The 26,279-nt window shown below is 44.2% G+C and overlaps 1 protein-coding gene across 1 annotated transcript in view; it reads right to left on the bottom strand.

Annotated features, from left to right (window-relative positions):
* Window positions 1-923: 923 nt before the first annotated feature.
* ITPR2 (inositol 1,4,5-trisphosphate receptor type 2) overlaps window positions 924-26,279 on the bottom strand; it is a 271,787-nt gene continuing 246,431 nt past the window's right edge. The window contains exons 56-57 of the mRNA XM_067305912.1: window positions 5,903-6,064; window positions 924-4,652 (exon numbers count right to left, since the gene is read on the bottom strand). Coding sequence (XP_067162013.1) covers window positions 4,566-4,652; window positions 5,903-6,064 — 249 coding nt within the window. The 3' untranslated portion in view covers window positions 924-4,565. The remainder of the gene's footprint in view (window positions 4,653-5,902; window positions 6,065-26,279) is intronic.

The following is a 26,279-nucleotide window of genomic DNA, read 5'->3' as shown; positions in this document are numbered from 1 at the left end:
GCTCCTCTCTACTTAAAGTCATGCTATAGAATATGATAGAAGAAAACTACTTCTACTCAAAAATTCTGCAGGTTAGTATAACAAGTGCACAGAAATAACAGTATGTCCTATTTAATAGCACTTTTCTTATTAATTAGTTAACAGGGTTTTTTTTTTCTCACTAAGACGAGATCTCATTCTTTTCCTCATAAATATTGCCTTTCTGTAATAAACACAGTTGGAAGAAAAATGCTTACATCTTGTAGTCCCTCATCACAGGTTTGTAAAGCATTTCCTTTTTTCACAAGACCACAAATTTCCTCCGCCTGAGTCCTTTCAGTTCAAAAAGACAATCGTTTTTGGCTGTTTGTTTTCCTCCACCCCTTCGCCTAGAAGAGAGGGGAACCCCCTTGTCTCTCTCTCAGCACGCTACTTCAACTAGTTGCATCAAAAACATGTTAAAAAAAAAAAGAACCCAAATCACACACACACACACACACACACACACACACAAAGCCCCACCCTAGCGAGAGATGTAACGTAAAGCCTTTAAGTTCAACCTGTGCATTCTTATTATTTGAAGGCTGGATTTCCAAAACCAAAGTCTTGAACTAGCACGGGGACTGCGTGAGGGGCAGCAACGGGCTCCCAAGCCCCACCAGCAATTCCTTCTTGGAGGCATGTTGACTGGCGCAAATACAACTTACCCACGTGAGCACGCACACAGGTGTGCATACTACATGCTTTCTGTGGCGTGTAAGCAATACTGGACCAACAGCCCTCGCGAGGCTGCCCTGCTGCTCTCGTGAGGGACTAATGCATATCCATGGCACGTTTATTCTAACAGTTTAGTCTCCCATGCAAGATAAACAATCTGTGTTTCCCAAAAGTCTCTAATTCACAACATGTATTTGCACACACCTTAAGAAGAAGCGAGACAAACGTATATAAAATGGCACACTTTATTAAAAGTTACATTCAGCAGCAATGGACATATTTACTTAAGTAGATTTTAACTGTCAAGGAGCTTATAATTATAAATCCCTCTAAGGCATTAAAAGCTCTTAGATGTTTTAACTTCTTTGCAATCATTTCATATAAATAGGAAGGTATAACAGATGCTTGCCTACAAAGAGGATACCCCAGCTGCATTAAACAAAGATATACATATAAATATATGTATTAAAACACAATGATATTTTTTCCCTTGTTACAAACTTACTGATGGGGATATTTCACAATCTTTAAGGCTTGGGCTCTGGCCCTGCAACTGTTATTCATGTAAGAAGTCTCCTGTTGAAGTTACAACTTGCATGGGAATGGATTGCTCACATGGATGAGAGCTGCAGGACAGGGCCTAAGCTTTGGCAGAATCAGCAAAAATGTCAAAATGCTCAAGTGAAATACATTTACAAAATGTGCAAGTAGCATTACCTACTTTTATCAGTTATGGAGGTCTCTCTCCGAAGCTATAAACAGCAGAAAGGCACCGTGGCAAATGCTAATCGGCATCTGTTAGCTCTTGACGCTTTAGCTCTCCCTTCTAAACAGCAATAGCTGGGCTCTTGAGCCAAGGGGGATGTCAGTCAGGGTGCAGGACAGAGAGAGCACCAGCAGCATGCAACTGCAGGCACGAACTCAGGGCACAAGCACATCGATTCTCAAGTTTTCCAGCTCAAGCGGCAGAAATCTCCCTTTATGTGCAGTGGTTCAGTTGATTTTCCACGTGTAAACAACAAAAGTGCCAACTGCTTCCAGTATTAGCCAACCCCCACCCCCTAATAAATAGTGATCATTTAACATATTTTAGTTCCAATAAACTGTGCCTTATACCTCTAATAACCATGTGTGTGTGTGAGGAAGAGGAAATTGTAATTAAAACAGAGGCTGTGACTAGATTTGATGAACTGCACAAACTAATTTGAATTAATACAGCTGCAGGGTCTGATTTTCTACAAACTTACATTGATTTTGCATTTGCGTGGAAGTCTTTTGGCTTCATGATTTACAATAGGTATAGTCAGAGAGGCAAATGTGGCCTTATTTTACACTGGAGGTTGCTTGCTGCACAGCACATGGCTGATGCAAACTCCCGAAACAAATTCACTGCAAGTCTCCCAGTGCTGATCGCTAACGAGTACATGAAGCCCCTTCCTCACAGAGAGACAAGGCTTACTGCAGGGGTTTCCACCAGCACTGCTTCCCCAGAGCAGGAGCAACAAGGCCTCATACACAGCAAGCACGAAAGCAAGGCACGCTCTGAGATTTATTCCTAATAGATCTCAGTCATTCATTGAAGACAACTGCTCTTCTGTATTCTGCTGCAAGCTCTCTTCTTGCCTAGATTTCCTGCTGTCAGCTCCCTAGGCCACAGCTGCATTTATTCCTCCTCTCCAAGAAGATCAGACAACATTGAATGGAAAATATAACTCCTGCCTTGGATGCAAAAATGCAGCCTAGCTTGAGCCCAGCTTCTGGACTTCAAGAATTCCTCCTGCCTGGGCACCAGCCAAAGCCTGGCTGCACTGGGGCTGAGAGCAGGATACCAGCAGAAGAGGTGCAGGAAATTATTTAGTTCCTCATGACTCACTTTTATTGCCTTTGTACCATCGCTGGTAACCATCAGTTGCTCTTCACCTTCATACATGAAGGCAGAGAGTTGGCTGGATCAAAGTTTCTGGGAGAACTTCTTAGAGGAAAAACACACCCTGAACCTGGAAATAGCTGTCACCTCTCACAACCAGGATGCTCTATGGGCTAAAGAAAAGTCAACAGTGTACTCAGCACAGATAGAGACTTTCTTTTCATAAAATATACAAAACCCTGTTTTCCACACTGTATTTTTGAGGGACCCAACTGAAGCCAAAGGGAAATGTTCTAATGGTAGAAAAATCAGACACCAAAGTATATTATTTTTATCTCCTCCAGCTCACTGACACGCAAAAGAGATGGCTTCAAGAACAGGTTTGAATTTGGGATGAAGGGAGGGAAATGCCCCTCCTTTCCCTTTAGTCTAGGTCTGTTGGTTTGAATTGTGTCATAATAATAAGACAGGATTTCTTTAGGGATATATTAGAAATCCTGAAGCCAATAACATTTTTACCTTTGATCAAAATGGCTTTTTTAACAAAATGGGAATGTCATGGGGGGAAATCATTGCAAAAACATTTTGCTTTAGAAAGTGAGTGTACTGTTACTAAAACCCTCCACTTAATGGAGACGTTTTCACAGGCACCAAGGACAATCAGGTGTCCAAATTCCACTGAAAAGGAAAGTGAACTGGAACCACAACTCCCATTTGTGCCCCAAAAATCCTCTCCTAAAAGCCTTTTGGGCTCTGTTAAACCCAGACACCCATCCCAGAAAATACAGTAAAGAGCAGAAACCTGCACAGGTGACTCAGATGCTGCCTTTCTTCAAGCCTAGAATGAGAAGGGACCTGCTCGAGCATTTCCCCCTGTCCCTCAGCAGCCAGGCCTTATCGGAGAGGCCAGTCCCGCAAGCCCCTGAATCCAGGATGGAAGGGCAAAGGAAGATTAAACCCAGGACCTTTAGCTCAGAAGAAAGCTGGCAGAATATGGTGCTTATTTACTAAGTCAGCTCTCGCTGATGGTGCATTTATGGAAGGTAATGACACCATTACAACTCCATCTAGAAAGACATTTCTAAGCTTTTTACAAGAAACAAAAAGATTTCCCATACACACCTCAAACTACAGGTATAATTTTTTTCCTGAATCCTCCACTGGAACCTGAATTTAAAACACAGTTTAACTCCTCAGCATGTGAAATCTCATGGCCACGTTAATCAAGAACATCTGAATCCAGGAGAAAGAAATCACTTCCAGTTATGTTGTCAGTGTTATGCACATAACATTCCCACAGCTGTAGATCCATTGTGCTCCCTGTTATAAATAAGAAATTGCATGGTGACAGCTAAAATTCAAAAGCGTTAATGTTCCTCTTTGCAACTTTTTTTTTCTTCTTTTTTCAGTCTTTTGAGGTTTCTCCCCTTTCCCTCCTAGTAGAAGTTAACTTGAAGCAACATTATTGCTTTCCCCACTGACATATTTATGGTAATTAAAAAATAGTAAATGCCAAGCAAATATGACTAATGTCCCTATTTGGCAAATAAGACAAGAAATAACTTCTATTGATTCTGAACCAGGCTGTTGCATTTGCGCTAATAAGCTTCTCTCCTTCTTCTGCCTGTCGTGGTTATTCCACTGCTTTACGCAGAAATCTTAAGGCAGCTCTAAGGATGTGGCCGAACACTGCCGCGACGTGCATCGCACACAGTTACCGCTGAAGCCATTGAGCTGCAGAGTGCGAGCCCAGCTGAGTGGGGCCCCTTGGATGAATACAAACCATCTCCCTTGTATCTCTCGCATTCTAGGTTGTGGTCCCTTTCAACCATGAAAAACAGCTACAAATTGTTCCCAGAGCTAAACCACTTAACATTTTGGCACTTGGTTGTTTTTAACTTTGTAACAATAGGCACTGTTCACTCCTCTCAATCTCAGCTTTTTATTCTATAATAAAGCAGGAATACTGATGAAAGGCCAGTCACGGCTTCTCCCCATGGTATCAGGGTGGTGGCATGTGATGATTCACATGGGGTGTGTTTGATCCGAGAAAGCCCAGCCTCTGCTTATTCTTCCTTTGTTCTGTCATCTAAGGTGGAAAGGCAGAGAGACAAGTTGAGATTCTTTTTTTTCACTTTTTACTATTATTTAGCAGTCGCAGAGCAAGATGCATATAAACAAAACAACAGGGAGGGGAATTCTTTTTTTTTCAGCATTAAAAATTACAAGTAGGAGATTCCTTTGAAGTGAGAGATCTGCCTCCTGCAAAGTATGGACATTTTATTCTCATTTGTACATTATTCTTTTCTGGTGGCAGGTTTTACAGGGTATTATTTGTGCTGCCATTGCGTTGCAGAGTCCGGCAGAGGGTCAGGTTTTGTACTTGGCGCTGTACAACCACAGAATTAAAAGAGAGGTCCCAGAGAGTTTAAATTTAAGCCAGGAGAGAACAAACAGATTCAGCCAGAGGAGGGTGAAAAAAACAACAGGACAGTATGGGTATGCACAATAAGCAACGGTCTCAGCACATCTAGCCTAAGCTTTTGTCAAGTTTTTCATGGGGAAGAAGAGTTTTAAGAAGGGATTCAAAGGGGGATAATTAGATAACTCTGCTAATGTCACTGGAAGTGCTTTCCATGGAAGAAAACACAGATGCATTTCTGAAACTGCACCAAACATGCCAAGGGGGACAGACGTCTTTGGCAAAAAAGAAGAAAGAGCTGTCCTTTTGCTCCTGAAGTGAGAGAAAAGGCGGTTCAGGCAGAAGCAGAGCTTTCAGGGAAGCCAGGAGCTCATGTGCCATGCGCAAGAGAAGCAGGAGCTGAGAGAGGGACACAAAGACACGAGTGGCACAAGCAAAGCAACAGGCTAGGGGAACTGTATTTGCAACAGCGCCGTGACACTATTAGTGGGGAAACCATCCGAATGTTACATTTCAGCAAGCTCTTCTACTCATTTCAGTCAGCATGCAGCTATTCCTGATGCTAGTCCTTTTTTACAGATTATGCAGTGCCCACATATGCAAAGCCCAACACCACTTCTGCAGCTTCCCCCCGCCATTCTCGCACACTCGTCGCAAGGATTTCCTAACTAATTCCCCCTCTGCCTTTCTCCGTACCTGCTCTCTGCTGTTACTAATAGAGGACAATTTCATACATAGAATACAATTTCACTCCAAACCCGCGCCAGCGTATCTACCCAGTGCACTGGAAGGAAAGATAAAACCTTTCTATGAAAAAAAAGTCTCTTTTGCAAGACTATCCTGTCTGTGACCTGATGAAAGCTGGAGCATTCACACCCACATTCGCTCAGCTTGCTACCCAGGGCTGGGGCACTCACCTGTTCCTTGAGCTCAGCAAGCTGACTGGAAAGCTGTTTTACAAGGCTCATGGTTGACTCCAGCCTCTCTTGCAGGTTCCTAATTTCATTTTGTTCACTGTCACCTTCATTGCTAACCAGGGACATGGCTCTCATCCGAGGGAACCAGTCCAAATTCTTCTCCTGCAAGGGTATTAGAAAAATGGTAATGTTAGTAGGGGGACCTATCCAACACTGCCAGCCCGCAACTAGAGAATGAAAACTCAGAAGGATTTCTACACAGCAGATAATACAGAGCAAGTGAACTTCAGAAACAATAAATTCAGAAGGTATTTGCCACAAGCCTTTTTATTTTTGGTTCTCTCTATCGACACAGAAAGCACCAATTGCAAAATCTCGGTTCCCCACAGCTGCACCTGTAATGCAGTGTGGGCAGTGTTGGCACACTCACCACCCACCCACAGCACTGCCATGCAGAAATGCCTGCTGGCTCAGCTCTGGGGAGACTTCTCGGGGACATGAACACCAGAAAAACCTGAGTGCTCCCTGTGCTTTGCTTCTAAATGAATGCAGGGACACATTTTCTCCCTGTCTCTTCAGCCTGGCCGGCCTCCAGCTGTTTCGGCTGTCCTTGCAGCAATGTCAGCGAGCCAACATCAGGAGGACCAGACAAGCAGGAGTCCTCTCCAGCCAGGCCTGGAGCATGACTCCTGCAAGAGCAGGGTGAGCTTGGGTTGAAATCAGCTGCACGCAACGGACGATTTGGGGCCCTGGGAATGGCTTAGGATTCGGCATGCTACAGGGGTTGCACAGCTCAGGCACAGCCCCGTGGCCACAGGCTACAGACCGAGCACAAAGTGCAATGGCACTGAATCGAGTGGTTTGCTATTTGTGAACTCAGGCTACAAATCTAATTATATTAAAAATACTAAATAGATGATACGAGTTGGGAGGGTGCTGCACATCAGCATGAGGCTGAACTGTCTCCATTGCTCAGAGGCATGGATATTTGTGTGCAAAGCATAACAGAGAGAGATTGGAGGGTGCAAGCCTAAGAGGAACAGCAATGATGTGGCAAGCAACCTGATTTGCCTTAAGGCACCAGACAAGGGAAACGGGTCCTGTATCTGGTGATGTGTTACATCAACGCACCTCTGCCTTCCACCTTGGGGGAGTGGGAGGATGTGGTTAGGTCATATGCCTGGTGTTTTGCAACAGGCATCTGTGGACACGTGCACTCAACTGCTTTAAGAGAGAAACAGAATGAACTGGAGCGTGTTTCTTCCAGTCTCCTGTGCTGTCAATGGCTCCACGCAAGTAGCACTGTTTCCCAGTAAAAGAAAGATCTGGTTCTTCCCAGAAGTCCACCTAGAAGGAGTTCGGCAGGCAATAGCTGTGCCACACGCATTGTCTGGGCTTGGTATTTGGTAAAGGCTGAAGTGCATGAAAGTTGCTGTAGCCTCAGACTTCACCTGTCTACTTATTTGGTTGCACCAGGAAAATACAAAAGCCAGAGCTGACTCTGCATTTCCCGCAGCTTGGCAATCCCGGGGCAGCTGGACATGAACAAGTCACATGCAGGCTGGTCCAACAGAATTTATGAGCCCAGGGAAGCATGAAGCAAATACAGTTATCCTGCTTCTAGGGAAAGCTGGGTCCTTTCATCTGTGTAGTGCTCTGCCCTCATCATCAGGCCCTCCTATGGCAACATGGTTTAGAAACAACCAAGTCAGCTCTTAGTAAGCTGCTGTAAGAACAGAAGCAGCTACAGGATCTGTGTTTTCCCATTATTTGGGTTAGCCCAATCCCCCTCTGCTGCCCTGGATAGGACTGTAAATGCAATGTCATGAGGTTTTCTTTTTTGTTGTTGTCTTCTCTTTAACTCAGAACTTCTAATTAGCTTTTGTCCGGCTGTGTGAACTCTGGTCCTGTCACTAAAATGACAAGATAGCCAGGGAACAGGGTGGTGCCCCTTGGTCACATTTTGCAGTGCAGCGCTCAGTCAGCCGTGTGCACTGGTGGATGGAGGCCTCCCCTTGCTGCCCACTCTGGTGAGCCTCGTGATCTCATTATGACAATTTACTGTGGTTACACATGATGCCATTTTCAATGGGTCGTAACTCATTCAAATCAAAATCTGTTTTCACCAGCTCTGCTGGTGAGCTCAAAACGAGCATGGAGATCACGTGACGCTTCCCTGCTGGATATCCCCATCAGACACATGGAGTGGTAGACTCCTATTTCTGCTGCATGTGTTTATGCTTACAAGACCAGCATTCATTTTCCATGAGTACGTTCCGATATTTACTTTAAATTTATTTTGGCTTGATGTAGCAGAGCATTCATCACGTGCCTAACATTAAGCACAGGTGTAGTCATTTATACTAAGCTTAGTTTGTGCACAGTGTTTTGCTGGATCAATGCTTTTTTTGCAAAATGTTTGCCAGCAAATTTGTCTGCCACTATAGTCACAGAAAGTGAATTCAAAAGAGCTACAGTGAACGGAGCTGCAGTTGTATCCGAATGTTTCCTGGAAAGCTCTGATATCTGCACGCATTACAGCCTCTCTCGCTTGAAGCACATGAAGCTACCAAACATGAGGCCACATTGCCATAGGAGCCAACTGATGGGCTGGAAGCCCTTTTTGGCATGGCTGACCATAATGCCAACGTTTCTTAAGCCAAGCTGCACAGGGAGAGAACAATCCGAGACTTCGCTGCTGGGGCTGTTGCGCTTGCTGAGCATTGCTGCCAGGATTGTGAAATGCACTGTGTTAGTTTTGTTTTCTATCTGCCACTCCCTCACTTCTCCAGAGCGCAAGGCAGGGACTGCCTGAGAAGGGTTTCCACGGACTCACTCTCCACCACCCTGAAACGTTCACAGGGACACAACGTAAATCCGAACAAAACCTGGATGCCGAACCCTCCTTCTCTGCACAGTGTTGCATTTCCTGGGACAAGGGATGACCAGGAATAGGTGAAGATTGGGACAGAGCACCCAGCACCTGGCCCACAGTCACAAAACGCTGTGGTGCTAATGGCGGCTCTTTGGTCAGAACCACTCTGAACCACATGCCAGGCCATCTGGGCCACCACTAGCCCCAGGGCAATGGGAGCTCAAGGTGAGACCCCACTCGCTCACGTGTGCCCAGCTCCAGCAGTGCTGCGATAAGCTCTCCCAAGAAAAAAACCTGGCTGTGGTTTAGTTACATACTGAGAGATATGGGCATTTTTTGCCAAAATGTTTGGGTAGGATCAAGCAAGGACCTGAGTCAAGTCCTAACAGAAGGTCACGGGGCTGATGGGTTTGCATGGAAAAGAATCTGCTGACTTTCACAGTGTTTCCCAGCAGCCAAAAGGTAACAGGTCAAACAGCTGACCACAGGTTTCTCGTTTGGCAGTCCCAAGTACCGTGTTGCAAACGGGCAGAATTTTGCTTCTTGGTTCTCGACTGCATATGCGTCTAAGGGAATCCAGTCCAGCTATGCATTTTAATCATGCAACATATCAGAAAGATTCAAAATTCACCAGATCAGTAAAAAACATTCTAGCCTACCAACCTGGCCTTAAGTTATAAATATATATCTAGCCTACACTGATAGTCTCACAATACTGCACACATCAGTTAAATATCCTTGCTGAATTGTATGCTTTTGCTGGTCAATACTATTTTATTTTCTCATTGTGTTGTGAACTGCTGAATTTTATTAAAGGGTAGTATGAAGACTAGCTCCAGCGCATAGCCCTCTTTGCTGAGTCTGTACCATTACAAACAAACAGCAATTGCTGCTGGAGACAAAAACTTTTAATCACAAAGCTCTGCGAGTTTCCAAAATGCAAAGTGGAGAAGGTTCCTTTGCAGAAAGTTTTATAGCAAGCAATAAGCATTCACCAGGGGACAGGCACTCGGTGACTGCTCAGCTGCACTAAAGCTATTTTTACTTGAAGGTAATTGCTTGCCAATTAACGTGAGGTGGTTAACATGTTTGTACAATCCCAAACATTTGTTCTGGGACTTAAATGTTTATGGGCTCAGCCCAGGGTTCACCTTGACCAACTAACACGTTAAAGCTGCACCGTGCCTTGTCTCCCCTGCAGGTGTGTGCCTGTCTCCCTCACCAACACCTCCTTGATTTTTGTGGGGATGGGATTTCAAAGTGTGTTATCTGTCATGCCCGAGCTATTACTCATAAATCCAAACGTTTTTCCCAGGATAGAGTCTACTGAGATGTTTTGAACCCCCTCACCGCCTGGTACAAATTACCAATTTGCATTAGAGAGGGAGCCTGCTGGTAGGGAGCAGTGCAAACCTCTGCAAACATCTGGCACATGACTCAGGCTATAAACAGCAACCAGGTTAGCCCAAGGTGACTTAACTCAAGCATTAATGAACTCACAGAGGGTGAGGCATATGGATGGGACATTTGAAAATGAAGTCGCTGCTTGGACATAGAATGAGTTGCTAAAAAGTACTGATGAAGCCTGCCTGTGAATCAGAGCCTCCTTTGACTACCCGCAAGTGTGATCTGTGCCTCTGCACAGGATTCACATTCAAGCACGTGCCTGCGTCCAGGCGTGGGCTCGCAGGGCAGAGAGTCAGCCAAGCAGGAAGGCTGCAGGGACAGTGAGGAGCCGCAGCCTCCGCTCCGTCAGCTCAGCTGGAAAGAGAGAGAGAGAGAGAGAGAGAGAGAGAGGGAGGCAGGTGGGGCTGGCCAAAAGGCTGCAGGCCAAGGAGACTGCACACGAGCAGAGCAGACATTTCATGTGGTGATCCAGCACGCTCGCTGCCTCCTTCCTCTCCACCAGTGAATTCCCCTGGCAGGCCTCCAGCGGGCACGGCAGCTCACCGGGGCGAACACCTCGCTGTGAGGTATGCTGGGCACGCATAGCTGCGCGGTGTCCTGGCCGTGAGCACACGCACCCCAGAAATCACGGGGCTCAGAGGATTTGCTGCTTGTCTTTTCTGAGAAGCCTCAGACCCTTGTTCTTAGAGAGAAGCTCAGAGCAAGAGCCTGTGCTCGCCTCCTGGAGTTTTCCATGCAGCCTTTTCCCTTCTGCGGGTTTCCCAGGGGGAGGGCAGGGCTGAGGGCTAGGTCCTCACTTCAGTAAAGTGCTGTCATTTTCCTGACTCTGCCAGGAGCTCTGTCTGAGCATGGAGGGAGCAAAGACTTAAGAAATTTGTTGAGAGCTTCTCTACTTTGTGAGAAGTCTTTCCTGAGCCATCCCTGTCCTGTTGGCAGAGCCAGCTGGCTCCAGCCAGGCTCTCTCCCTGCCTCCGCAGTAATGGGCAGGGGAGGGTTCCTCAGAGGCGCTGCTCTAGCAGGCTAGCAGGCACACGGATCAGCTGCAACCAGCAGGAAAGGCTGGGCTGAGCCTTTTAAAAAACAGATTACTAGATAACAATGAGAGAAAATAGGTCAAAGAAGAGGACAAGGAGGACGAAGTAGCAGAGTGCAGGCAGTGCAATGCATGCTTTCTGCCTGTGCCAAAGCCATAGGCTCATGCGCCATGTCACACTCAGCTACACAAGACCTTCATCTCTCTAGAGGGCACCGTCTAACCCAGTGACTCTCAGCCCTTCCTACCCCATGACCCCTCATTGCAACATGAAAGCAAGTGGCTTCAGGACTTTCCCTCCTATCTATTCAAAAAGCAAGAAGTTGTGAGTGATGGTGACTCCTCCAGGGCTGTGACCTCCCCAGTGCTGAGCCTCAGAGCTAGAGATGGTCCTTCATGTTCCTCGGGCCACCGCTCCCCTACGGTGCACAAACCCTGTGCTCCCGCAGTGACTCAGTGAGGCCAATGACACAGCCATCAAGAGACTTATTTGTTACCTAATAGCAAGGCTGTGGAAATAAGTATGCTTAAAGCACTCTGAGCAACTCAGCTAGGGGCTGCCGAAGAGCACAAAGGACTATTACAGAAACCTTTATGAACATCTGCTACCCCATGGCTCTGTGCACTGCATGGAGATGCCAGTGGTATTCTGCTCCGCAATCCACATTGGCATACACTGAACCACAATGGCAGCCTGGCAAAAGCCTCTTACGGCTTTAGGGAGGCTGCAACCTGCCTTTTTGTGGCAGTAAAATCCTGCTCCACTGACATTTGGGGGAGCTGCTGTCAGCGGGTCACCCTCTGGCCTCCATGCCTGACAGCAGCACTGCTGGGACACGCTCCACAGCTTAGCCTCTTGCAGCTGCGGTGCCCTAGGACCTGTGTCTCAGCAAACACAACCAACCTTTGACGTTGCTGCTCGTAGACAGACAGTCAGTCCCTTTCGCACTAACAGGCAGTTTGCTCCCCTGGCTTGAGCCAGTACCTTGAATAAATATATTAGCTCCAGGCACAAAGTTATCTATTGACCAAAAAATGATTCTGTATGTCTGAAGCATACATAAGTCCATCCATTTCTTTTGTAGATTTGTTGCCTGTATAAGCAGAGAGTGATGAGTCCAAATTACCTGATTGAAAACTACTTTTTTCTGCCTAGCGACAAAGTCTGGTCCTAAAAGTCTGTAGTTATGTAGCTCCTATAGCAATCTTAAAAAGGGATTTAAAAGATTTAAACTATCTTGTGCTTTAGATGACACAGGGCAATAACCACTTTGTGATTTAATCACAGACAATAATAATTTGGTTCAGTGCATGATTCAGCTAATCCACAATTTGATAAACGTTCATCCTAAATTACAAACCCAAACAGCTTTCTGCAAATCCTGTTTGACACTTTAATGTTAAGACTGTATTTAATAAGCAATCTGTGCTGTATTAGTAGAGAGGAGGAATTAGGAATTGTTACGCATCTATATGCATCCACAACAGTAATTCAAGAAAAATAAAAATAAACCTTGGCAATTACAGATAAATCTTTATGCAATAAGAAAACTAATAGGTCCAGCAGGGCCGATACTAGCTTGATACATCCTACAACTTCCACAGCTCATGGAAAAATATAGAAGTCTGTTTCCCACAAAAAGAAGTCTGGAACTGTAACACCAAACCACAGTCTGCTTCGGCAGCATCACTGATGCACTCGCTTTCATTTTAACTTGGCTGCGTGTTTTTCGAGGGCTGCAGCAAAATCTATCACCTTAATTCTGAATAACTGTGAGTTGTTCAAGACTGATAGCCAGGCAAGTCAGTTATAAATGTCTTACAGCGTTTCAGGTTCAGCATTCTGGCTTTTGATATTCCCCCCCAAATTACGGTGGGGAATGATAATAAACCTCCAATCACGAAGATTTTTCTCTGACAGTACATGCGGCAGTTGTGTTACTCAGCTTGAAATTCTGTAAAGGACTAAAGGACCTGCTCTTCCAAGAATGAGAACCCAGAAATTTCTGCTAATCGAACACACTCAAGGGGCTTGGCATTTAGTACCAAGAAATGGAAACAATCATGAAAACAATTTTTTACAATCAAGACCATAAATTTGAACATGATATAACACAACTGTTGTGGGCAAAACCATACATAAGTGATAACTATATGAGTCAGCAGTGTGCCCTTGCAGCGAAGGCAGCTAATTGCGCCCTGGGCTGTATGGAGCCAGCTGCCCGGGGAAGCGATCCTTCCCCTCTCTTTGGCACCTGTGAGACCGCGCCTGGCATACCGCACCCACTTTGGGGCTCCCCAGTACAAGAGGGGAAAGCCAGTGCTTCTGCACTGGATGAGAAAGTGAGCACCCCCATTCTCTGCACTGTTTCTTGTTCTATAAAAAAGGCCCCTACATTCAGGACCTGCCAGTTGGGAAATACCAGGCCAGGACAAAAGGAGCTAGACCAAGAGCCACTTTCCATAGCATTGCTCTTTCTTCAATGCCAGGCACCCTTCAGGCTTGCAACCAGCCTAGAAGGTGGAAAGTAGAAACCCACCTAAGTGGCTTTCCCACCAGTGCATCTCCCAGCTCCCCTCCCAGGGAAACCAGGGGACCTGCAGGTGCCCAAGGACAGCAGCTAGCAGCAGGCTCCATGAGAGCTGGGCACAACTCCCATGTGTGGAGACAGCCTCAATTTTATCCTGCTCCAACACTGCTGAGCTCCTCCTCACCTCGAAGGTACGTTTGCTTCTTGTCTCCTCCTTTCCCTGTGGCACGGGTTCATTTCTCCACTGTTGACTTCTTCTGCCGTTCCAATTGATCTCTGTCACCTTATCTCTGTTGTAACCCTGAGAATTGATATTCCCCTATGCCTATCTTCAAGAATCCCCAAACTACCATCGGAGCCTAGGATTTGGTTCTTAATGTTTGTGCCTTTAAAAAATATATATATAATTATAGATTTGGGCAAAATGCGAGTTTATTTTTGCACATGACTATGTTTTTATGTTGTTACTGGATACAGGACATGCTTTAGGAAAAATGCTTCGGATTATTCATTTAGAAAAATTAAATTATTTCTGATATAATCCCTGGATCTTGTGCATAAAGAAACAACATCTGGTACAGAGATTAGAAAATAAATGTTCTTGGCTTTTTTTTTCTTTTGTTAAACAGATGTTGTTGATATAAAACACAGAACTGTAAATCATAGCCTGCATGTGGACACAGACTGTCACTACTGAGCAGAAATTTACTGTGGCTAGATAGAGATTTGAAACAGCAATGAATCACTGGCTTACTAACTTTATTCACGTGGGTATGGTTTCAATATTCTGACATTAAGTGCACATGTCCTTAAAAAAAAGAACCTTTTAATAGCAGCATGGGGAGGCTCTGTTTTAATTCCAGCTGTCTCAGTGGGGGCAGAATGGCATAACGCAATGGCAGTCTGCGCAAAGGCACCTGGCACTGCTCCGTCCTCTCCTCCACAGCCCGGTTTTGTCCTGCTATTGAATTACATAGTTCCTCCAGCACAGCGGGTAGGACACTCATGTACCAGGAGAGGGGCTGAGCACCTTGCGCAGTCCCCCACCACCACCATCGCCATGCCTCCAGCTCCAAATTTGTCCTCCCTCTCCTTCCTCCCCTGTCCCCAACATCCGTTCAGCAAATTCCCCATTCATCTGCTGGACTGGCTCATGCCTTGGCTAAATGGCTGTCTTTCCAACAATATTTCTACTGCCTGTTGATTGCATGTAAAGTTAACAGAATTACGATGCTTATCCAACCCCCGGCCATTCCTATTAACACATTACCAAGCTACTTGACCTATCACCCTGAAGCCCCTCTTCTTCTGTTCTTCTTTTTAATGTTGATTTTCTTGTGCAAAACATGCTAGCAGGAGAACTCTAGATACTGAATTCCAAGCATAAGCCAATGACACTAATACCATGGCAATTTAAACACATCCTGCAATATCATACCACCGCTGCGGCCAGAGATGTTTTCGGCTCTTTAGATACACTCATTCAGCTGGTGAGGACACCACAAATTTTGGCCTGTTTTGGTCAATGTAAGTGCTGGTTTAATACAGTGGATCAGGGTCTAACCCCAATGTTAACCTCCAAACCATGACTTCTACTTCGTATCTTTTATAGCACAGGATTCAGCCTCATACTTGTTGAAATTTGTATTTTCTTTAACATTTAGCTTTAATTTCCTTGTCCTGTCACTTGCATTTTGCAAGTACTGTCCATTTTCCAGCTTTAGCTTCAATTTGATGTAACAGAATCTTGGGGAAATACAAAGACTCAGCTGGAGATGGATTTTTCAGAGGCTTAGGACTTGACCTTGTTCTTAGCTTTACCCAGGTACAGCTGCGCTCATTGCCGTGTGATTGCTCTGGTTTAGAGTACTCCCAGAGTAGATGCATTTTGAGTCCTAACCTGACTGTTCTGCTTCAGGCCCATTTCGACTCTGATGCATTTTGTGCATTGTGCAACATCAAAGGACAACTTAAATTACAACACTTTCTTTTAAAATTAATTAGAAATATTTCCTATACTTAACGGGCTATAAAACTACTGTCCTTCTAAACAACAATGTGATCAAGCACATACCATACACCTGCATAAATGCATATACTACAGCATCAGTTAGAGGAAAGCCAAAAAAATATATATATATATATATCTTTCTCTTTGAAGTGTCTCTTGACAAAACACCACCAAGCAATGACCACCTTTCAGTCACGGGGGCCTGAATGCTAGCCACACACTCTCCAACCTGTTTCCCAGCCACTCGCTGTGTTCAGACGCTCACCCCTGCTTTGTGTACGTGCCTCTGCACCGGGAGCACCACTGCTTGCCCGTACACGCGCGCAGGGCCAGCGGAGGCCCCTGGGCAGCTCCGGCTCTGTCTGGATGCGAGGCAGATCCCACACAGTGCCACACGCCTCCTGGGAAGCATGGAGTGCTTTTCTTCCCAGTGGCTTTGGGAAACGTGTGGAAACCAGCAGAACAGGGCCCTTGAGGTGAAACATCCATTTGCTCAGGTTCATGTCTACTGTGCACTGTTTCCAGAGGCTGCACGCATAGATCAATAAGAGAAAAAATCCTGTTGGTACTTTCTGAGCCTTTATCTGCCTGTGCTATGTTCTCATTTAGCCCTCTTGCTCACAGAGTGAGGAAAATATTGAAATGGGTCCTCTGCACAGATCTGCTTTTTCTTTTTCTTTTCTCAGCCCAGCATTTAAATACAGTTTGCTCTGTTCAATTAGAATGCATTTTCTCTTGAGAACAAGCAGATGATCCATTTCACAAACCCAGAATTACATTTTTTCCTTCAGCAGCACCCAGCAAAATGAAAAACAGAGACAAAACATTTTAATCACGTGTATAAAATACAGAGGGTTCATTAAATATGATTTAAAGTTGCCTGTTTGTTTTGGAGACTCTTTAGAACTACTACTACCCCAAACTCACAGAACTGTAATGTGATTCCTGATCTATTGAATTTTGTAGGTTAGCTGTAGTGGATTCCATTACATATAATTTGGATGCAGCCAATTTGCAATCTCCAATATATACTTTTATCTCAAAGTGCCCTGTGAGGCAATTGCGTAAAGTACTTTATCAGGGATTGTTGTTGGTAATATTGCAAGATTTCATGATGTAAAAAATGCATCAATGTCATTTAAATTGAACAAAATGGTTCCTGTTTTTTTTCTGTATGGCATTTTTTAACCATCTTCTCAACAGATTTGTTCAATAAATACTGTATGAAACAAACATTTTGCACTTTGTCCCACAGATGCAATTTGCCAACCTGATTGATTTTTTTTCTCTACAACTAATCTGATTTCTTTGGGCTATATATCTTCTCTTTTCTTAAAGATGATGCAATCTTAGCTTTTTATCATACACACATCCACCAAACTAAAAGAGCAAAGATTCCACGAACCAGCCTTGCAGCCAAATAGAAAAACCTGACACAAAATTCGTAAAGCAGATCCCAAAAGATAAATGACACAATGCAACCAAAGCTATACAAATTCAGTGGCTTATCCACGCAGAGTAATACAAGCCTGTGGATCTTTCTGCCCACAGCAGACACAGAAAACAACCAACTTTGCTGTATCAGTGTCACCTTGTAAAATCAGCTCACACTGATGTTGAACCACCTCCCCCAAATCTTATGAGCTCTGAACTGCGAGAACTCAGGACCGCAATGAAATTTTGGGGCCTTTCCTTATTTTAATTCATGGAGAATCTCATTGCAACATTCTGAGTCCAACCAAAATTACACTTACACACTTTTAAACAGTGTCCTGGTAAGGCACTGACCTCAGACTCATTTCCCTGCTCTTTTAATAATTCTTCTTATGTCTTTGGGCAAACCCCTAATCCTTCTTTTCCTCAGCTACCACAGTTATCTGCCCCAGCTGTGGACACTTTTGGAGCATATTTCTCATTCAAGAAGCCAGAAGCTTAGTACCGCTGCAATACAAAGAACAGTAATTGTTTTCAAATGTTACAATAATATTCTCAAACAGCATCAAAGTGTTCTGTGTTTGTTGCTTCTCCATAGAGCAACATGCAATCAATTCAGTTAATACCCTTTGGAATCTGATCATCCAACAGTTCCTCCGGGATTAACTTCTTTATCCTTGACCCCAGTTAAGGCACCGTATTCATCAGGCAAGGCCATACACTTCCGTCCACAGTCCCATGAGAACCAAGGCACTGCTACTGCCAGGATTTTAAGTGCAACCCTAGGTGCTTCTCCAATGCCTTGGACGGCCTTTCCATCATTTGAAATTGCAGAACAAAGGTCCGCCCACACGCAGATCCATCCCAGGCCACATGCTTCTCAACAAAGGCTACAGGATGGCTTTTGCAAGCTGCCTGGAAAGTTAAGGGCTCCAGCAGCTGGCAGGTGGAGGCGCAAGGGGATCCCAGCGGGGCCAGCATCCCGCACGCTGCCAGCAGCACGGAGGGCTGGCAGGCGCCCTGGTGGGAGCACCTCCTCCCCGTTGTGGGCATGGGCGAGTTTCAAGGAACACAGCCTCACCGCCAGACCCCTCCGCGACCTCTTAAGGCAGCAGCAAACAAACAAGCAGGAACCCAACTCAGCTCATTTATTTTCATTTGCAAGTTGAATGAATTACAAGTTGGAAGAAGGACAGGAAAGCTGTGACTACGCTGTATTATCAAGGCAGAACCCGCCTCCATAGCAAAACCAGTCTTTGAAGGCGAAATGTTGCTCAACAGACAGGTGGCCAAATCTTTCAAAGGCAGAGGAAATCAAGCTAAGCTTACAACTGAGCCACAATACCACAGGGTCCAAAAAGACTAGTGCTGGGTATTACCAAAACACTGCTTCCAGACCTCAGGGGAAAAAACAAATCTTAGGATGAATATGCTTTGGGGGTGTTTTAAGCTCTGCTCTGCAACCTGCAGTTACATTACAGCTTTTTACTCAGAAGTGATTTTAAAGGAGAGAGGAAAAAAAGAACAAAAAAAAGGCAGCTTTGTGTTGGTGCTGGAACCCGTCCCTTTAGGCATTTACAAGCGTGTGGGGGGCTGAGCGCAGAGGCAGCAGGGACAGGGGCACAGCGCAGTGGCATGGCCGCTCCCTCTCTGCACTAGCCAGGGCAGGGAGGCTACCACCATTTCCTCCCTACACCCAGCAAATCTGCCCATGTGGTAACACCGGCGGTCGATACCGATCTTTCTCCCGCCCCAGTAAGCGGCATTGTTTCTAAGGGGGCAGGATCAAATCCTTGGCTTGCAGTTGAAGCAGCAACAGGATAGTTTCACCTGTTTGAAAAGAATGTGTATAAACTTTAAGTGACCAAAGTATCAGGCTTTTCAAATGGGGTGCCAAAGAAAGCCCACCTTTCCCTTCACTTTCCCATACCTGACGCATAACCTAGCCAAGCAGGCTAAATATACTATTTATGGCTGCCTGAAGGGTCCATTTCTCCAAGCTGCTGAACCCTTGAAGTAGGAAAGAAGGTGCCCAGCTCTCTGGTAGGATAGGAGCTTTGTAGAGGGGTGCAAAACCCTCACGTGATGCTAACTCTTCATGTTTTGAGCAGCACCCAAATGAGCAGGAAATCAGCTAATTAGGCATGTTACTGTAATTACTTATTTTATGGAGAGGGAGGTGCTCAGCACTTTTAAAAGATAATAATGTAGAGGCAAAATTGTATGGAGAAGCTAAAAATAATAATGGACTACCTAAAGAAATGAGCATTATTTTCTAACAACAGGAAAAGCAACGACAGAAAAAATAATTCAATGCCTAGCAGAAGAAAAAAACAAGCCCCAATCCATTCTGTAAATGTAAAACTGGATAACACTCAGATACATGAGGGGAGAGGGGCAAAAGCACTGACTGAACCTGTGCTAAGCACGATTCCGGCTCTATTAAGTGGCTCTGATATACTCTGTGAATTTTAGACAGGCCTTGATGCAAACCAATTCCTGAGAAGACAGACTTTTTTTCTCTGGGACTTGGCCCACCTAAGCCAAAGCCCTGAACTTCCCAGAGGGCCTGCACCCATTTGGAAAGACACAGAGTGCTGCATGCTCACTCACTCGTCTATTTTGAGCATAACAAAAAATGGGAGCAGTAAATCAGCTATTTAGGCATATTTCTTTAATTGCTTGTTTTATGAAAACCCAACTGCAGACAAAACTGACATTGTATTTCCTAGGAAATTAGCCTGTCAGTGAGACCTCAGATCTTATTTAGCACCCAGCTTTTGCACTATTGGTATAATTGCCACGGTAAGTAATTACTCATAATGTGACATGCACTGGATCAATCTTTTAAAAGTAATTAAGCAAAAAGTTGTGTGGCCTAATGATATGTACATACATCTCACTCTTACAAGTTTTGCTTTGATAACATCTGCTATTTTCTGGAAGAAGGCCAGTTTTTATAAGTAAAATGAATCAGCCAAAACAATGGGAGCATTATTAGCTTCCCAAAAGTCATAAACTCTATGCCCCACTCCAGCAGAGCATTTGGGTGCACAGGTCCGGCAAGCTTTTTTAAAGCCTATGAGTTGCCCAATCAGAAACACAGTGATGGACTAGAATTTATGATAACGAAGAAACCTTAAAAAATATAGTTTATTTATAGTGAGCCCATTTCAGAACTGCAGCTTACAATTCGTGGCAGATCTAGCTGCAGCAGTTGAAAGGATCACCCCTATCCGCTGCGTGTGCTTTCTCCCTGCTGATTATTATCCTACCTATAAAGAGGCAGCAGAAGCAGCAGTGTGTCCTCTCCTCGACCAGTGCAGTTCACAGACTGGCATGACTTAAATGGCCATCAATTTTCACATTAATACTCTGAGCTGTGAACTGTAGCAGCTCGGGAGCGAACAAACCCATTGCCTGTCCTGCCCCCTCTGCTACTGTGGTGCTAAATTGCAGCAGAAGGGTACGGTGGGCAGCTGGGGGAGAAAACTTCTTAAATTGTCTAGCATAAATCATCAGAGCACATCTGAAAAACACTCAGAGTGTCTTCCTGACATCCAAAGGGTCCCCTCTGCAGCATTAATGTTACCTTGAATTAACGTTTCTCCATTTTAGATCATTTTAGATTCTACCTGTACTGTGTTTAGCAATTCTTGGATGCAGTGAGAATATCTATAAACTGGAAATAAAAATTAGCAGGGAAAACTTTCGCCTCCAAAATCTGAAAAGATGATAGAGAACAGAACAGAAAAATCCTGAATGTCAGAACTTTTCTCTTCTCCAAAGAAGTTATATTTTAAGACCTGAGGTCAATAGCCCTTTTAGTAGATATTACTTTATTACATTCTTTGAAAAAATTTGACAGCAGTAAAGAACAGCTTGTTCTGCAAGCCCTGTTCCTCCTTGCCTGCCTGTTGTCAGAATACTCTTCTTTCGCTATATGGGGCTTTTTCACTGCCTTCACCTCGCCTGTTCATATTTCCTTTGGTTCTACAGCTGGGCTTTGCTCAAGGGTGGCCACTGAACATGTCCGATATCAGGCTGGGGGGGCACACCAAGATTCGGCATCAGTGGCCTGACTTTCCATTCAGCAGATAACCCTGGAGCGACTTCTCACAGCCTCGCAGCGTGAAAGGAAGGGCAGGCACGACGGGGGCTCTGCAGGCTCTGCTGGGCTCGCGGCTCTGGTTTTGCAGTTCAGACAGCTTGCTGCTTTGGCTGAGGTTAGCTAAAACTAAAAAATCCCTTTGCAGGCAGCACACAAGGGGGCCAGGGACTATCCGCAAGGACCTCCAGCTTTAAAGGGCAGTCTGTCCCCCTCCCGCAGGAGCTGCGATGCTGGGGGGGGTCAGAGTCGCCCATGAGCCCCGCAGAGCGGCTCCAGCCGGGCCCCCGCGGGACAGCCTTGCAGAGATGCTGCCGGGAGCACGAGCCCACAGCCTGCCTTCCCCGGGGGGAGCACGGCAGCACGCCCAGCTGCAGGGCCCCCCAGAGAAGGGCCTGCTGTGCCCAGCACATGGTATGGGCAAAGTGACAACTACTGTGAAGCTCATTTGGCATTACTGTCCCTCGTCGCTTTTGGATTTAACATGACTTTGCACTTCTGTGTTGCTAATAGGAAAAGACTGAGACCAGAGGTAGAAAGAAAAGATACAGCGGCACCAGCGCAGGGGAGCATTCAGTTCAGACCAATTTTTACAGATGAGCCACTGTTTAAAAAAATCAGAATTTTTCAAAATGGGGAGCATGTTTTTCATCATAACATGGAAATGGCAAAGACATTTTTCCAGGTACTCCTTTCATTTAATAATTAAAAAAAGAAAATAATGAAAAAAAAGCTGACACTTTCAAAGAGAAACTTCTAAATGTTTGAAATGAGGTAGTTAGAATAAAATATTTTTTCACTTTACCTATGACAGACCAATGCTGTGGCACATAAGTGCCTTTAAAAGACCGGAATAAGTAAAGAAAATCGTTGTTCAGATTTGAAGGCTGGTACTGCTCAACCTATCTCTTCTACCTAATCCTTATAAAGTTGCTGGAAATTTTGCTTTCGATTTCTGTGGAAGTAGCGGGATCCCCAGTAGCCTGAAGAGAGACTCAAGATTAGAGATTTGCCATTCAGGGAAGATAAGTTTACAGATGAAACAAGATGTAAAGGAATACTTTTCAGATACCATCAGAGTATAAAAGGCTCAAGGTCCCACTGACCTTAATGGCAGCAGGACCGAACCTTGATTTTCCTCCTGAAGACTGCCTTGCTTCAGGGAGATGGCCTCCCAACACAGCCCACTCTCCTGTACTCTTAGGAACACAGGCTGGTTTTAGAACCCTTTTCAGCTGATTGAGGAGTTATGTAATTGCACCAATTACATCCAATTACATAATTAGAGTAAATAAGTAATAATATAATTAGGTGCTGTAATTATGTAGTTATGACAGGTAGCACTAATGCTGGCAAAATCCATTATGAAACTTGCTAAGCACTGTGGACAGAGCACGCGAGAACAGAACTTTTAAGGCTTTGTTTGCTGAACTCTGTCATTCTTCCAATGGGCAAAATAATTAATATAATTACTATCCCTATATACTTTTATTTTTGCAAATGAATGGAGGCACAAAGCAGAGATTGTCTAATTCATGTCTCCCTGATTTGCTGCAAAAAATTCAGTAACTAAACATCTACATGTTTTCGTTCCATTTATCTATTTGCAGCTACCAAAGCTTGGGTGAAATCTGCATGTATAAATTGCATCTCTGAAAGAGAAGTCTAAAAATTTGGACAATAACCTTCACTGTTGCAGTTATCACATTAAACTGTCTCCTCTGACAAACGGACAAAAGGAACACTCAGAGATTGCTGTATCGATGTAATACAAGTTATGTGCATCTCTATGAGTTTGCTAGTGATGGTATTTCTGGTCAAATGGGTCAGATAAGAAATTTTTCCTGCAAGAATGAAAATTCAATAGGGGACTCATTCATGCAATTTCTCAGCGAGAATGCAAGGCATGTGTCCAACTTTTCAAAGTTTCACTCTTTTGGGATATAGTATAATACCTGTTTGACTTCAACAAAGAGGCCTGGATAACAAACAAATAATAAAACCTACTGCCCTGATTTAATATTCATTAATATTTCACCCAAGAACCAATATATAAGGTAGTGTGCAAGAAGAATGGACATCGCCAGAAAATCTGAAGTGCTTTATTCCTACCAACATCTCCATACAGTATCTCTCAAAAAAGCTGGAGGTGTACAGTCAGTGTGTTGTTTTACAGTATGTTTTATGCATGATACCTTTTTCTTTAAAAAAAAAAAAAAAGTACTTTGTTTTATGAAAGCTGGATACTTCTGACTACTTCTGGCACTGCTCAGGCAGAGCATGATGTGAAGCACTGAAACAAATGCAGAGCCGCTGGGAAAATCACATGGGAATATCAGAAGTCTACAGCCTCTGTCTGTAGTCCAGAGGAAGAAGGCAAATAAGTACCCTGCCCCAAGGTGTTTATGGAGGCCAGAGACAGGCAAGTTAACAGAGATGCCTTGAAACAAGCCACCCTTGGATCAGAAATATAAGTGAACTTGGAAACCTGCACAAGTATTGCCTTGGTGCAAGGGGAGTGTAAAAGATCACCTGCAAGTTTCTTGACCCCTCCCCTCTTGAACTGGAGAACTGGGAAAGAGAATTTGGATGGGAAAGCAATTCCTGTCCTTTTTGACACCTAGCTTTCAAATAATATTCCAAAGCCGGAAAACCACAGTTTTCCTTTTTTCCAGTAGTGCTATCGCCAAACCTCTATGTGCTTCATCATTTGCTGGACAAATGATACAGATGGAAGACTCAGAGTCCTGTTATAGACCATCACATTTTGGGGTCCTGGTGGGTCTGGGCTAATGGAGAAAAGAGATGATACCAGAAATTGTAGGCATTTTCCCCAGTGATTAGTTAATGCTGATAACTACTTCTGTGTTGCGCTTTGCAATACTTTGCAGAACTAGGCAAGTACAAATAATAACTGGTTCCTAATTATGGCAGCAGGGGTAGGGAGGGAGGATGATACTTCTAAGTGGAGCTAAACTCCACTTACTATTAGTGAAGTTACTGCAGGATACTCCAAAATTTTGACCTACATATTTTTCAGGATGAGCCTGAGCCTTGCAGATTGGATTTGAGTAGAAATTCTCTCAAAGTATTCTGGTTGTAAAAGCACAGAATTTTGGTTTGATCCATTAAAGCAAAAGAAACAGCCATAAAACGCAAACCTAATTATAATAAAAACTAGTAGAGCTCAGAGAGCCTTTCCAGGAGCATGATTCATGGAGCTTTTTCAGCCATATTCTGTGCTATCTTAAATATAAAATCACATTCTTGTTTCCTTCAAAAAGGTCCTCAAACTGCCATGTTCTTCCAATTAGCACACTTTATAAATGAGACCAAAGTTTTGTCACGCTTTATCGAAACTATAGCTACCTATCTTTAACCATTTCCAATTTATCAATCACCCACAGATCTTGCTGGCACATTCTTCTGTAAATTCTGACATTTACCAGTTTATCTTCCACTGCCTTTAGTGCTAGTTCTGGTAGCATTCTGGCAACATCACCCCACTGAAAATTAATAACTTCTCCCCTTTGCTTTCAGTTTCATGGCAATCTACCTTCTGCCACTGTGGTATCCATCACACCCATGAAAAATGCTTCCGAACAGCAATGCTGCTGTCCTCCTCTTTGTCTATGGTGCATTTCTTGCATCTTTTCCTACATGTTGGGCACTATCTTATCTGGGTTGATTCAGCACAGGCAACTACACATTCTCTTCTCACCTTTGACTTTGAATGATGTATCTCCCTCTGCCTTGAGCCTCTTCCCTCTGTATTTTGGATTCCCAGCTGAGCTACGTTGTCACCTCCCCATAAATCCCCAGCCAGTTGTATTTGGTAATGAGGCAGTTCCACTGGCAAGTTCCAGTTCCCTCATGAAAGGTTAATTCGGAGTCTGTCTGTCTTGTACCAGACCTTAATCCCAATCTAGTCTCTTATCAGAGACTCTGTTACCTCTCCCAAAATAGCAAAAAAGGCTGTTCACCTTTCAGTCAGTCACAAAGTCTTAATCAGGTTCTCTCTGCGCCTTCAGGACAAAAACTGTATCTCCCGCTTAGCTTCCACATGGGATGCAGTACATCTCACATACTTGTAATATAATTTTGTAATTGCCATCCTGTGTTTGAAACACAATAAATGCATAAACTGCATCAGCACCTGCTGCTGACAGCTCTAAAACTACCTCTGAGTGTTTTCCTCTTCACTCTTCTTTTGGTCATTGAGCAAAGCTGTATCTTTTCCTCTTCACTCTTCTTTTGGTCATTGAGCAAAGCTGTATCTCTACATCTCTTCCAGTTGAACACCATACCTCCAGAATACTTCATTCTTCTAGTTGGATTTTTTTTTCATTTCTTTATATTCCTTGTACCATGTGGTATCTAGTAATCTCTCTGGCTCCAAGAGAAAAAGTTCTTTTTATTCATTTAAGCAGTTCCAATTGCTTCTGCTTCACAGAATTGGTATTTCTGCAGCACGCTTTCCCTAGATTTTGTACTGGGGAATTTAAACTACACAAAGATACAGCTGCTAATCCCACATCAGTCACCTGCGGTTTGTTCAAACATTTGTTTCTCTTTTCTTCACTCTTCTGCTCTCTTTTCCATTCCCTGTAAGCTTAACATTCCACTTCTAGGTCCATATATACATCTCCCACCATCCTGAACCAATGCTTGCTTTCCAGTATCCCCATGGGAAAAAAAACAAGCCCTGCTTCAGAAAGGAACAATAATTCCAAAATCTTGATTCTTATTAACCACTTAAGCCACCAGCGTTCTGCCACAGAGCAGGAAGGGCTTTAAGAAATCATTTCAGCACTTGAGGTCACACATGTTTTGGTGCTTTTTTGTTAATAGATAGATATTCAAACAGGAGTTACCACCATTAATGCCAGCATACAATACGTTAGTGAATTGCATCAGAAAATACCAACCATTCATGCCACAGGATGAAGACACTTACTATGAATATTAATACACCCCT

Source organism: Apteryx mantelli, chromosome 1 (assembly GCF_036417845.1).
Source record: "Apteryx mantelli isolate bAptMan1 chromosome 1, bAptMan1.hap1, whole genome shotgun sequence".
Classification (NCBI taxonomy): domain Eukaryota; kingdom Metazoa; phylum Chordata; class Aves; order Apterygiformes; family Apterygidae; genus Apteryx; species Apteryx mantelli.
This window is presented reverse-complemented; position numbering and strand designations above follow the sequence as displayed.